This window comes from Varroa jacobsoni, unplaced genomic scaffold (genome assembly GCF_002532875.2).
Source record: "Varroa jacobsoni isolate VJ856 unplaced genomic scaffold, vjacob_1.0 contig00460, whole genome shotgun sequence".
NCBI classification, from domain to species: domain Eukaryota; kingdom Metazoa; phylum Arthropoda; class Arachnida; order Mesostigmata; family Varroidae; genus Varroa; species Varroa jacobsoni.
Genome location: NW_019214471.1, coordinates 22,852 through 37,541, shown reverse-complemented (window position 1 = coordinate 37,541; position 14,690 = coordinate 22,852). Strand labels below are relative to the sequence as shown.

General features: G+C 40.9%; 1 protein-coding gene across 2 annotated transcripts; it reads left to right on the top strand.

Moving 5' to 3' along the window:
- The first annotated feature begins 10,049 nt into the window (after positions 1 to 10,049).
- On the top strand, positions 10,050 to 14,132 carry LOC111271265 (uncharacterized). Of its 2 annotated transcripts, none has more exons than XM_022851962.2 (4): positions 10,050 to 10,264; positions 10,586 to 11,152; positions 11,909 to 12,134; positions 12,736 to 14,132. In XM_022851962.2, exons 2-4 carry the CDS (start codon positions 10,696 to 10,698, stop codon positions 12,842 to 12,844), a joined length of 792 nt encoding a protein of 263 aa, XP_022707697.1. In that variant the 5' UTR covers positions 10,050 to 10,264; positions 10,586 to 10,695; the 3' UTR covers positions 12,845 to 14,132. The 2 variants fall into 2 exon arrangements, with proteins under 2 accessions (XP_022707697.1, XP_022707696.1); XM_022851961.2 differs by having other exon boundaries at positions 10,536 to 11,152.
- The last annotated feature ends 558 nt before the right edge of the window (positions 14,133 to 14,690 follow it).

Below are 14,690 nucleotides of genomic sequence, written 5' to 3'. Positions count from 1 at the left end.
TAATCGTTGCGAGTAGATGTTTATATATCAAAATCGATCTGTAGTTACTGCAGTTATTGACGATCCGATAGATAAGGGCAAATGTGGGGGAAAAACATTTATTAGAAAGAGCGAATCCGGACGCATATTGTACTGGCAGGCGTAACTATATATGTCTATATATATATATATATATATATATATATAGGGTCGTAGTCGTAATTTTCTTCTGTTTAGCTTAAGTTTCGAATTAACAATAATAGTTAAATCATGGACAATAGGCGTATTGAGCTCACATGATACGGTACAACATACAGTACGCGAAACATGTCTATGTACCACAGAAAATCATCGGCTAGTTTTGTGGGTATACAGAGTATACTAGTTTCGCTAGACATTGCTTATTTATTTAAACAGAAAACGGACGGAACGCGTCTCAAAATTGAATCCTGTTTTGTTGAACAGAGACTGCTAGCAGTAAAAAACATCGCGCCTCCTTGCTTCTTTTTTTTTTCGTATCCCACGGGACACTTTAGGCTAAACTAAAGCCAACGATACTTGATTGAGTCACAAAGAACGGAGCGGGTACGGTCGTATGCTGCCATCAGCGTTAGCCAAATGCAGTTCCAAAACTTTTGAGCGCGTAGAAAGTAGACTGTGAGGAAAGAGAAAAGAACTTGCTGCCCATCAAATGCGCTTGGGTGGCTATCGAATAGACATGGTAAAACAAACAATTTATCTATGTACAGGCTGCAACCACACCTACCACCGGCCCTAAACTCTGACTACTGACGACTGCTGTTACAATGGCGTTCCAACGACTGAATAGGGATAATAGCAATAAACGCAACTGGCTAAGCCTGTTCTGTGTGGCTGTAGCCTAAGGCCTTTCTTCCGGCTGTCGCTGTTGCTGGTGGTTATTTTACTGGCTATGCGTCTAAAAACCATCGAAGTAATCAATCGAAATTTTGGTTCAAATACGAATGCTTATGTCTTCACATAAAATCAAGAAAATCGACTGTATCTTCAGGAAGTGCATACCTCATAATAGCCGTTCGCTCGTTTAGCATATCAGGTCATTTTTGTGTTCAGCTGTTTAAGTGAGGGCCAGGACGTAAGGCTTCTTCTTACCCTAAAGAGCGCCGAGCGTGATGCTATTATAAAAAAAATTTCGCCAAATAAAAATAGGTTCTTGGAAATGCTAAGATTATTTCGGTATTTTATTGAACACTAACAAACACAGCTTTATTTGCCCGAGGCCGTAATATGGTCTGGGTGCCTCTTGATTGTTTCGATTGTGCCACTATCTACATGTTTAAAAAACACCATAAAAATATAGAAGCTATAAATAAACTGGGAGAAAGTTAAAGTTATGTGAGGTTAATGTAATCTGCTTTGGCAATTTTCCGCGTAGGGCATTTACTACATTGCAGACTTACATTGCCGTTATGAATCCGTCTTGCTTTGAGACCCAATTTCGCTATGTTGTTGTAACAACATGTTGCTACAGCCATTCCATACAGTGCCCATTTGAGATTGTTTATTATATTAGTAACTTGATTTTATTAAGGCATTTATTCAATTTAGTTGTCGTTTAGTCGTGTATAAAAGCTTCTATTCCCAAAATTAACGAAGGCATATACTGAAATAATTGAGTTTCGGGTTTAGAAATATTCCGTGAACGTATTTTGCCCCGATGCCAATTTGCTCCTACAATTCTCTTCTCAGTAAAACGTAACCATGCTGCATTTGCCCTATTTTTCGAAGAAGCAAATTATTTAAATTTGAAAATTTCACACTCAAATTTGCTTCAGCTCGACGTTTATGCATTTACCCTGAAAGCTGTTTCACGCCAACTGGCCACATACGTTCGAGTACTTCAAAAAATATTTTTTAATTATGTACGTCGCGCCAGCCACTTCAATTTCCGTTAACTTCAATTGTTACAGTACGTAATTTGTGAATGATTCATACAAATGCTTATAAAACGTTTAACGTGACGATTCAGTCAACATTATTCAACGGCAGTAATAAGTTTCCGCATATGTGCCATATGGTATGAATCTAGGTAGATGCTATAATAACATCATTTCCTTCACAACGAACGAATACTCTTGGAGTACTTTCCATTTTAGACAGATTCTCCTGTTGATGATCTTTATCGTAATATATAATAATTTCTCATTCAACACAGAAACCGCGCTATGGCTATACTACTAATAGTTAATGGCCATTTATATATAGGTGCGTGTAGTATCCTAAATCTAGCTCAGATTAGTATGTGAGCTTCTGTCTAACCGTATGGATAGCACTAAGCCAACTCTAGCTTTGTTGTCCACCAAGTTCGGTAGCGATCGCGCAGATTGGGCAGTGAGGATAAGCAAAGATAAATGGTCTACAATGTTCAACGCCTCGCAAACGGATTTTGGTAAACAATTATGGAATGAGCAAGACCACATGGGGACATCGAGGGGCGTGGTACCTGATACACTGTTCCCCTTATCTGGTACACACGTTTCTTTAAATCTATAGAGACCGCGGAAGGGAACACGGTTAATAGTAGAAAACCGTGTGACACGCACCTAATTCCAATGTGGCGATTCAAGCGATTCGATGTCAGTCATATTTAGGTTTCAAACTCGTAAAAGCCGGGTTTGGTGCCGCGAATATGCCCTCCCAGGCAGTGGGGCATTAGTGAAGGTCAGTAGGTGGTATATCCATCGTTTTAAGTCCCTAACGGACAAGGATGTCCAAGGGAGAAAATAAACGTGCCGTATGGTTGAACCTGAAAACATAAATAAAACACGCAGCTTTGAACCGATTTAGTGGTTGGATTTTCGAGATGGAAATGTAGCCCTAGGCAAACACTGGTTTTTGAGGTCGAATAGCCGGCGGTCAGAGACTGGAAATACTTGAAGATTTCACTACTACCGTTGCCTAGCTACTGTTGCCATTCTGCATCTACCTGTGACGTCCGCCAAGAAGCTTTTGCCGTGGAAGAAAAGATGTAGCCTAAGGTAGGGAAAATTGTTTACGTAGGCGAAAAGCAATTCCGTGATAGAGAGCACGTCGTAGGAAACAATCCGTCTTTCTTTCCTAAACTTCATCGCCATTGTTTTCATCGAATTCACAGTTAGACGGAGCTCCACTGAGATCATAGGGCTAGCTAATGCTTACTAGACTTACAAGTGGCTACTTCTATAAATAATTTAGTGGTATACACGATTATCCACAAGGTTTCCGGGCTCGTAGACTTTCCCTAGTAGATCCTTCAAAAACGCTAGAGAGTTGAGGCAAATTTCGTGTATGAGGAGCGATAAGTTCTCTCACGTTACTGTTGATCCTTTTCTGATTTTTATCAGAGATAGCCACTAAGCTTCAGAATTTGTGGAGACCCCGTCCGCTGCCAGGAACCTTAAAAGGACATTCCCTGAAATCAAGTCGGAGGCCGTCTTGAAGTTAACGATTACGACAAGTAGTCGCCGCGCTTCCTTCGCCAGTACATTTTTAATATCAGCCAACAGAGTCCTAAGAGCCGTTATGGTTGATCAATTACGTCGAAGCTTGCGCTGTTCGTCTGAGATGATACCAGCAATTTCCAGAAATCTATTTAGTGATGTCATTACCACGGCCACTAGTGGTTAACATACTTGCAATATCTCGCTACAAGGTCGGTAAGCCCGGGCCCTTCTGACTTTTATTGGCACCGGGGACTACTGGCTCTATGCTTTACTCTATGCCTTAGAAGCGTCCCATCAGACGGCTCACTGCCATCGCGAAGGTCTGGCTGGCAGTAGCCTAGACCACTTTTTATAGGTGCTTATTAAAGAGCGCCATTTAGCAGGATGCAGCAATGACGGTATTCTCTAGCTACTCATTTTTTTTTTTATCTAATCCGGAACCGCTACCTCATTGGAGTAAAGGCCTAGAGGAGCCTGGACGCATCAAAAAGGAGCCTGGAGAGCATCAAAAAGTCAGCCTCGATGATGCTTTTTCCTCATTGCTCATCTACTTCCAGAACACTTAAATAAGTCTCCTGGTATCGAACATTACGATCTAAACAGAGCGGCAAAGTAGTCTACAAAGTCGATGAGGTGCAAAGTCAAAATTCGCCGGGGGGTGCATATGGCTGGCGCTCAGCTTGACGGAACAGTTTGCGATGTGCTAGATAATTGTAAGGTATAAGTTTTACGATACACAGTTTCCAGGTGGAATTCAAAGGGCCTTATTATAAGCTGTAACTTCGCAAGGCATCTGTACTACTTCAAAGTCCGTTAAATCATTGGCGATTGTGATTCGCAAAACAATGATACTATAAGGACTGCTGTGGAAAAGCGATCAATCACTGCCCGTAAGTATGAATTGGTGGTTGACATAGCAAAGTCAGCTAAGCCTTCACGGTGGGCCCGCCCTACGAGGCGAGCCCTCCGGTTGTATTCCATGCACGTTGTCTATTTAACAATTATTTGACAAGTCCAGTCTCCGGCGAACGTAGACAGGCCTCTAAAGAAATGATATAAGTCTGTTTAGAGCAATTACAGTATCCTTCGCTAAGGCTTCTAAACCAGTGTCGGGCCAGTGCTTCTAAACAACTAAGACTCCACCACTAAACTCTTTTTCATCGGTTCCTCAAGTCAGTATAGTGCTCGAATGTGAATATCTAACTATATATGTATATATATTTACATTGTCCGTATCCCCTGAGCCGCATAGATCATAGGTGTTAACCAAGGTTTTCATAATCCCCACTACGTATGTCTGAAATTGCGCAAAAAAACCTGGGCAAGGTAGTGCGACGCCTTTTTTAAGGATCTATCATGCCATTCCGCCAAATCTGGGAGCCACTTAGTCCGCATGTGTCCTCTGTGGTCAGGAATTTAAGTAACCCAGTACGAGCTTTATTTGTTTAAAATAGATCCTTGTGTCGAGGCAAGAAGTCAGTCGTCATCTAGTGTTTTCTCTGCTCATCTGCTGGTAGATTCTTACAATTATTAGTGCTGTTTTCGTTGAAATCGTTTTCAAGACTATATCCTCACGTAGAGTAATCGCTTTGTGTGCCGATAGCGAGGTGTGTATTTGGCGCCAGAGCTCTGTCCGCCCATAAAGAGCCACAGATTCTGTTGCTGTAGCTACCACTCTTTTGGTGTGTTTCTAATTATTCCAATTCTCACCTCGATTCTTTTGCGAGTTTGGAGCCTGCCCGGCAAACTTTTGTTGGGGCACTCATAGCGCTAATGAGTTCTGTGTCTACAACCAAATATCATCCCTTTTTTCCTACGGAAAAAAGGAAGGTCCTCATTACGCGTCCTCACAATCAGCCACACCGTCAGCATACGCCACCGTCTTGATTTCGTCCGGTTAACCGGGCAGCTTCGAACTTCATCATAACCCATATTCCACAACCGGTCCAAAAACCAACCTCTGTAGGACCCGAGCAGTAATCCGCCTCTGTCGCCTCTTCGCCCATAGTGATCTCTTGTATGGATATGACGATAGTGTTTAGAGTAAGCAGAGCGGGATTTTCTATTGCATTGATGTATTGACTGTATTCTCGACACCTAGCATCATTAAAAGAAAGAAGTTCGCCGTCTGAAGAGTTTTGAATATTGCCTATATGCCAAACTAAGCACCCTTTTTGTAGCCTCTTTCATAGATTTCTCCTCGATACTAAGCGTTTGATAGTGTCTGTTTCTGTTAAACAAAGTTTTTCCGACAGAATTTTCTTCATTGCTTTTTCTGTCGTGTTAAACAGGAGCTTTGATTTATACGATAAATCACCTGACTAATACTTCCGTGCAGCTCTTCCAATCTTGAGCCCCTTATGCTTCTCTAAATCGATTTTGACTCTCACCAACGTTGATGTATAAGACTCTTCGGAAGCTCCCGAGTACCCGGTCGATTATATGCACGCCAGTAGTTTGTAATGACGCGGACACTTACGACTGCCCTACGGCTGTATTCAGTACATAGCTGGCATAGCTTAATTAACGCAACGTAAAACTTTTCAAATTCGAACCTTCATTTCAATTTCTTTTATCGTATGGAAAATTCTCTCTCATTTAATACATCTTTTTATTTCAAACCTAACCTTTCGAATTAACCATGCTCCTTCTTCATTAAATTCTCCTCTATTTCCCCTTTCCGCTCACGTTTTACTCTACTAACTCCATAGACTATGCTTCTCGGCCCTTGCCTCATAGCCTACCAGTCGGTTCATTCGAGGCCCCTCATACATCAGTCTTCTGGGTGTGATCATTCGGTCTGCCTGCAACGTTCTCGTTCACAGCTCACTCTTTTTACCGTTATTATTATTATATACTATTTTTCCAAAAATTCTCGTCGAGTTCCTGCGACTTTCCTAGTTATCTATATTATTAGACAATTATGGGTATAACAGCTTGGCTACCTCACTGCAGCAGCGTTATAAATAAAATAAATGTCCTTTGAATCTTTTCATAGGATGTGTTAATTTTGGAGCTTTTTTTCAGATTATATATAGTATATACCATTTTCTATATGGTTATTTTTCCAAGATGGTTCGATAATTTTCGAGTCACCTTGGATAGTTCCTTTGTTTTCGTTCCCAGTTGCCTACGCCCATGTCATCGAACAGTGACAAGGAAATTCGATCTGAGTTTCCGATGTCAGGATCGAGGCATAATGCCACTTCGAAAACGTGCATATTTTGTAGATCGAAGTCTCTCGATGGTGCATTCAAGGCTTCGCATTGAGTAAGTCTCGCCGCGGAAGCTATATAGTTATACTGATCCGATAGTAACATAGTAATAACATAGGTGCTATATGATAGAAAAAAAAAAGGGTACATCAAGTTCATGCTAACGGTTCCAGCAAGAGCACGCTTGCAAGCGCACCTATATGTATACGACCTCTCCGCACGTTTCTGTTGTAGTTTTTGGCAACGTTAGCACCGCAAAACAAACGAAACGCACAACAGCATCCTCGGTTGAAGCGCTACAGCCTGAGTGATATACGGGGGTGACACTGCTACGTGACTTGAGTAGCATTAGCATCTAAACAATGATATGGTCATAGCAGTTGGAGTAAAGCAAGCAACGGAGGAAAGTCTGTCTTTTTCAGACAGAGATAATCGTACAGCACTAAACAAAATGGATAAAAGCACACTGAATCAGACCCAACCACATAATACCATAAACGGAAAGTGGTAAAGCAACGCTAATAATACCAGACATCGTTGTCTCGCTTTCCTTGTCACCTGTGTCCTGCTGTGAACCAGTTCAAAGTCGCGCTGGTAGACAAACGCCGTAAGTTTACGCCACAGGATACAGACTAAGGGGAGAAGAAGGCGACGTCCTACCTTGGAACAAACCTGAAAGGACATTCTGTGAAATGTAGAAAGCAACACTGATTTGTTGGAACCGGCTCAAAACAAAGTCCAAAAGACGATTTCCTCCGTCCGTCTACAAACGGGATGATTACGCACATGATCTTTTTCGTTTAGTATATATTAGAAACGTTGTAACATAGCGCTGAAAGTGATATTCGCAGGACATCTGCTAGTAATACTTTACGTCCTGTTGTTTTCCAGATCCTGCACTAACCTCGATTGTTTTCTATGGGAAGAGAATCCAAAGTCCACTCGAAATTCTACGAATAAAGACAAACTAACGGTCCTTCATCTGCCCGCGCTGGTTCGAGGCAGATTCCAGAGAGCAAATGAACACGATAACAATATTTATTGATATATTTGGCCGCTTTATCTATCCACACTTATCTTGAGATATATGAATTTTGATTGTTTGATAAGTAGCACAATCTATACGAGTGTTTAGAAGTTCATGAAACATTCGCAAGTCTTTCTTCGAAACTTTTGGAAAATTCTTGAAGTTCAAAAGTGGTCGATTTTTAAAAGGTTCAAGATTTTAAAGATCTCTTTTCTCAAGTTTGCCAAACAAATCGTTTCCTATTATTTTTTTTCTGAGCAAAAGAAATGTGAAATAGCACGAATGGAAAGCTCAAAAGAAGGGTGATTGCTAGTATCGGCGTTCAGATAAATCCCTGCAACTACAATTTAACTTCCAGGGCTAATCTTTAGAATGTCAGGACCGCCATGATGGCTTACTCACTAAGCGATGATGACACGTTACGGTGTGATATTTACTACGAAACGAGTACCCGCAAGTGCATATACTAAGAGTTAGTTACCCATTATCCTCTCCTCCTTGATATCGTTCGTCCAATTTTTGTACCTGTTTTTTGCGATGGTTTTTATATTTCCATTATATAACTTAGCGCTGACTAGTTTTTTAGTAGGCAAATACAGAGTATCCAAAAATGATCATACCCAGGAAGACTGTTTTACCGTCACTTTCGATCCGACCTTTTCAGTAGATGAGAAATTCTTTTGAACTATAATAGACATTTGAGATCTGTGGCAAGCGTGAAAGTCCAAATGATCGCGACGTATTGAACGCAATAAAGCATACGTAAACCTGGAGAAAACTCATAAAGATCTGCAATAGTTTGCAAGGATTCCGCTAAGGCTACTAATAAAATCAGATGCCGTCAGGTTCCTAACGGCAGGTCCTTGACTGATCATAAAATCTCACAATATGTCCATCTGCATCTAGTGTAGTTACTGATATCTGGAGGATTATTTACCGTTAATCAAGAAACAGTGAACTGTACGTTTACCTCCAATCGTACCATCTAAAGCTTAGATATCAACTAGTAAGCTAGCTCTATGAAGTGTCTCACGTTCGAAGCTTTCGATTTCTTCCCAGAGGAGCAGACTTTGAAAAACACAAGATGATCTTATAAACATCGATATCCACAAAATTTCAATAATAAACATATATAGCAAACTCTGATACGGTTCGAGACCTTTGTAAACGTCAGAAAACTCTCTCTCTCTCTCTCTCTCTAAGGGAAGCGAATAATATTTAATAATAGTATTATCACCTATCCTTTATGCGACGCTCAAGCTCAGAAGGAAAACTTCAACACGGATCCAAATGCTATTAGTATCACTAAGGCATCAACCAATTGGCAAGGATCATACAATTGAAACTAATCTAGTCAAAGTATTAGATACATATATAGTTATCGGCTGAAGCTTACTCGCTTGAGTCAATAGTTATTATTAACTAACAACATTGAAAAATGGTAAAAAAATTATGTCTAATAATAGATATAATAATAAGTTCAAAACAAATAAGCTTGCTTTGCTAACGAGATTTAACTAGGGCTAAAGTGAGTTTCACAATATGACAAAGCCCAACGACATCCTAGAGAAATACATAGAAATAGCAAGATCAGCCGTATTTTCAAGAAAACAAACTCGTCAGTAATTCTAGCGAACGGTTTCATGAAAAATGATCATTCATAAAATAAAACTGTATAGAGCCCTCATCGAGCTAAGAACGAGGCTCTTCGCCGTTGTCCAAAGCCCTCGTCGGACAGCGTACATAATACTTCCACTAAGTAAATAAATTTGATATATATCACCGATTATGATATCTGCTATAGTAGGATAAACCGATCGAGAGACAGCTTCCCAAACTTAATGAGTACCGAAAGAATGATGTAAAATGACTCGTCACTAGTAGCGTCTAGATTATCCATGACTACAACAACGAAATACACTGATCTCAACTCTAGGCCACCCTTTGTGAGGTGGCTTAGCGTAAACCATACATTTATATATACGGCGAACATACAGATTGATCTGGGGATCAGGGAAACACATCCATGGTTATTAATGTGCAATGGTAGGTTCATTAGGCTTACGGTATTCAAGGAGATACACATGACGCTCATTCTACAAATAATCCGATCGATGCGCAAGCTATGCAGCGAGAAAAAAACCTATAAAGTGAACGTTGTATTGAACTCTACATGCAAATCTATTGATTGACTGAGGCCGTATGTTCCAATTGAAAAAATCCGACAATATTATTATAACTGCTATCTTCTTTTAATGTGGAAGTATTCAGGGTTAGCAGATTTCTGTTACCGTAAGGCTTCTGTTATGCTCCGAGTGTTCAAAAGTTCGCAGCGCGGTCTCCGCCCTTTCGTCTCCCGCTGTAGACTTCAGACCAACATGGCGGGGCCCTCGGAGTTCGACGATCCGCGCCCCGGCCTCGGACGGAGGTCTTGCGAATTCAATGAGCAGCATTAACAGCTGATCACATTGCACATGTGTTTCTATCCATAATCAGCCGGGTTATTAAACAAGTATAACCATGCCAAGCACAACCACTTAGCCTATCCTCTATCCTGAGGATGTTTACCTTCCACGAATCCGGTGAGTACATTGTATTTGGATGAAAACCTGTTCTTCTTCCTGTTGCAAAACAAGAAGTATTCGAATTCGTTTGCTGACTTCTAGAAGGATACTCATGTTCAGGTTTAGTAAACGCCAGGTTTTATAAGATGGGTAGTAAGTTCCGTTACTGGATATGCGGGGTATCTTTCCGCAATTAGTGGTCATTCGTAAAAACAATTTTCGAACTATTGAAGGTGTGACCGTCACAGATTTCCAGTAACCTATTTAACTGTTTATATTGATATTTGAGCTGCCGTTCACGCCGGACTCCTTTTGCAACTCGTTCCGGTTAACTATCAGGACCAACAGTTGTGCTACGCACAATGTCCTGTTAACTGCATAAAGGCTCCGGTAGGCACACCTCCAAATTTGAACATCCGGAGTAAACAGTGCTTTCAACGTGCCAATCTATGATGGGTACTACTAGTTCTATACTTCAATGGCACTGCTCCCACTGTCGCGCTATAAATACGACTGAAAACACCCGCTGCGTGGCCTGCCGGCAGCCTCGGGCACCTCGTGGGGATCACGAGCGACCTCCCCCAGCTGTTCCGTCGAGAAAAGAACGTCGCGATCGACCACCGCAGGGTAAAATTATCAGTAGGAGACGAATTTTGGCCGAAAGCAACAAAAACAAGCTGGGAACTGCTTTAGAAGAACGACACCTGTATGATGACGCGGAAGGTTGCGACCCGCCGCCGGTTCCGGCTCACAAAAAAGTCCAGGATCCGCAACATGTATATGCTGAAGTGGTAGAAGATGACGAACACGAATACGACGAGTACGTTAGTTATGCTATTCTTGAATATCCGGAACCACCACGATCGACCCAACAGACCGCAGCAGTAACAGACGAACCAATTTACGGTACGTTCTATTTTTTTGTTATTTGTTTTGTCAGTAGGTATTAAATAGTGTTTCAGACGTTCAGGGGGAGTTAGGCCCTAATGATTGGTTAGACAGACGTTAATTTACCTGTTCGTCGAAGATGAACTTCCATATGCGGCCAATAAGTATACGCCTTACATATAGTGTAGAACACTCCCATATTTATAGTTGCAACATAAATCTTCGCAAATATCGCATCTTCACTATCGTCAATGATTATTATGAATTAAGTATATTCTATCAGCATCTACCGTGCTTCCTCTGAAAGCATTGTAATTGGGGTACAATGCTAATATAGACAATCTACTTCCAGTTATTTATACATTTGGAGTCGAACTCAATTCTTTAGCATAACAGTGCCCGTAAAGTAAAATTGATACCTTTTTCCAGTGGATTATCCATTATATTTAGTAATTCTATCATTAAAAAGCAATAACTGCTGACCAAGCCGTAACATCATTTGTAGAACAAAAAAAATGATAGGCGAAACCTAGGCAAGCTGGCCGACTACGACTGTCATTACTAGGCTACGTATTAACCATCAGGTAACCTAGCCGTCGTATCCAGCTGCCTCAAAATTTGGACTCGCCGTATGCTGTTCACCTTTATGAAGTAGCTTTTTTCGACACGTATATGACCACGTCAGACTGGATCAGGTTGATCTGTTCAGGGGCATTGTTGGAAGACTTGCTAGGCGTGCATGTATCCAAAGCACATCTTCGCATTACCTTCCAGGCATTGTTAATAAAGTAGGAAAGAAGCCTCCCCCACCCCCGCCGCATCTTCACGCGGCAGCATCGGTGTGTATCAGTCTGAGAAATGAACCCGAAGCTGTGTACTATTCGCAAGTGGAAGATGGCGCGCTACCCTGTCCCGACCTGGATATCGACATCGACAATCTTCCACCACCTTTGCCCCCACACAAAGAGGAGCTCTCGCTTACAACGGATGCCCGCAAATGGTACGCCAGCTCAATTCATTTTTATAGACGATCTGAGGAGCGATTTTCGTCGAGCAGCTTCAAACGTATTCTCCCTCCTTTGGTGTTCAATGTTGGCGTGTTATGTCTGACAGTGTAACTAGCAGTTGTTAAATCTACAGAAACAGCAATGCAGTCAGGCTGTGTTTATATACGGAGCCAGACGATGACAGTGCGTGTTGAATCAATGGTTCGTACCAACTTCGAGTTGACTAGGCCATTTATGACACCTGCGCCATTCTGTGTATACTAATAATCAGTAACAGAGACATGGCGCCAACGTTTCCCCTTTGTGCTCGTATTGCTTCGCGGTTTGGGAGGAATACAGTACGTCATATGCATAGGATGCGTTTATTCCCCGTATGCCACAGTTAAAATCTTAGTCGCCATCTGTGTCTTGAGAACTACTAGAGGGCCAGTAATGAGAACGGTTAAGACACGAGCCTAGATAACGCACGCAAAGTACGGTGGCTTTTAGAACGACTATACTTTATTTTGGTAATTGATACTGAAAAAATTATGTCCGAGTTAGGTATCTGCAACGTTCATATGACGTCTGATTCCCCTGTTTTTCTCCATGCAGGTATTGTCTCAACTGTCGAATTTGGAATACGGCACAAGATTCTTCGTGCGTCTATTGTGCGATGCCATATAGCGACGATGTTGTTGCTACTGGAACGGGGCTGCATTAGCCTAAAACAGATCCCGACTCGTCATTGACGTGACTTCAAACTAGGAATTCAGCAAAAGGACTAAGAAAATAATCTATAACATAGCGGAAAGTCCGGTTATATATGTAACGAAACAAACCACCTGACCAAAACGGATTCAAAGAAAATAAACTATATTTGGTTCCAAAATGTGGCTGTTGTTTGGCATCGTATAACCCGTATAATATGAACAAATTCGACCATCTAGCCAAAGAAGAAACAACGATGTAAATAAATCAGTTAATAACGGATCAACAGAGAAGTACATCGTACATGATCATAACACTATCAACGCTTTTTTTTTGGGTACATAAAGTAATGAAATTTGTAAATTATCCACAACTTACAAACGATAAGTTAGTAGCCTGACGGAACGCATTGCTGTGCGCGAGAAAAGTTAAGGGACTGAGCATATGTTAAGCTGATTCTGAAGAAGAGCGGCTGGTTTAGTAAAATCGTGTGGTACTTCTGCTTCAGTTTCAGCATAACCTGAAACGCATTAGTTCGTCGAAGGCCAGTCTCTCATTCATGCACATTTATAGTCACTATCTATGTAAAACAAATGTTTGTTATTCCTTATAATATATTATATATCACACCGACCGACCGATTGAGTGGGTTTCTTTTATCTTCAAATGAAAAAACAAATGCCAAACATAGAATTCAATTGAAGTACGTGAGTACTTACAGAACAGATACTGTATTATTACAGTTAAATAAACGAAATTCATAACAAAGCCGCAAGATACTACCAATAAATTCAGCGATCTTTTAGTTGAAACAATCTTCTACTAATTGTGAAATAATAATCAATTAAAAAAAAATTAATATCAATATTACAACAAAAACTACGCGACGATATAAGACTATGCTTGTGTTTACTATAGATGTCTTTGCAAAAAGGATATCTTGTCAGGTATATATGGCAGAGCATTAGCGCAAGGAATAGAAGCCAGTCTATTATTAGTGGGCCTAATTTATTAGTTTTTAGAGACATCAGCTCTACTTAATCAAATCCATCGAAAAATGGGGAACCCGTCTGTAACGAGTTTGGGCTATGAGTGCACTGGATCACAGCAGGGTGACTACTGCTTAAGGATCCATGAACTGCCTAGGTCCTGGTACATCGATGCCTTTTCGTTCGAATAGGTGGAGCATTGATCTTGCCCATGATGAAAGATGGTGTCATCATCCGGCTTAATAATAAACGTAACAGGCCCTTTCAGAAAATATATTACAAGGAAAAACAGCATGCAGCATTAAGTAGGAGCTCTAGTGTATATACATGAATATACCTGGCTAGGAAAGCCTATTCCAAAGTCTATTTTTTTAGAAGCGTTAAGACACCTGGGAGCCTAACGAAGTTCTCAGTAGCGAGTAACAGCTACGCTTCAATCGACGCTTATCCTCTACATAATATTAGTATATTTCGGTGAAATATTACAAAAATAATATATTAAAAATAATAATTCAAAGACTACAACTTACTTCTCTGGCATGTATAGCGCTAAATATTAAAGGCATATATAGGAACTCGCAATGATATGTCTATGTTTGGAAGCAGCATTGACATACGCGTGTCTCATATAGTGAAAACGTTTGTTCTCAAGCGGCCATATCATTATGGCTAAATGCATTGAAATCTTGACTCTTCGAGAAGAGCACTCATCTAATAATTCCCATGGCATATTTCGAGGTTGAGGTCGAGGTGCTGCCTTCGTTTGTCTACAAAGAGTTTAAAAGCTCTACTTCAGTTGCGTCTAAGCGCCTATTGAACGTTCCTTTGGGCAAGACTTCGTGAACAGACAAAACAATTTGTCTTTCCATT

Excerpts from the sequence above, each read along its gene's own strand:
- LOC111271265 (XM_022851962.2), top strand. The coding sequence starts at position 10,696 with ATGATGGGTACTACTAGTTCTATACTTCAATGGCACTGCTCCCACTGT. Across the intron at positions 11,153-11,908 it reads AACAGACGAACCAATTTACG|GCATTGTTAATAAAGTAGGA; the intron begins GTACGTTCTATT and ends ATTACCTTCCAG. Across the intron at positions 12,135-12,735 it reads ACAACGGATGCCCGCAAATG|GTATTGTCTCAACTGTCGAA; the intron begins GTACGCCAGCTC and ends TTCTCCATGCAG.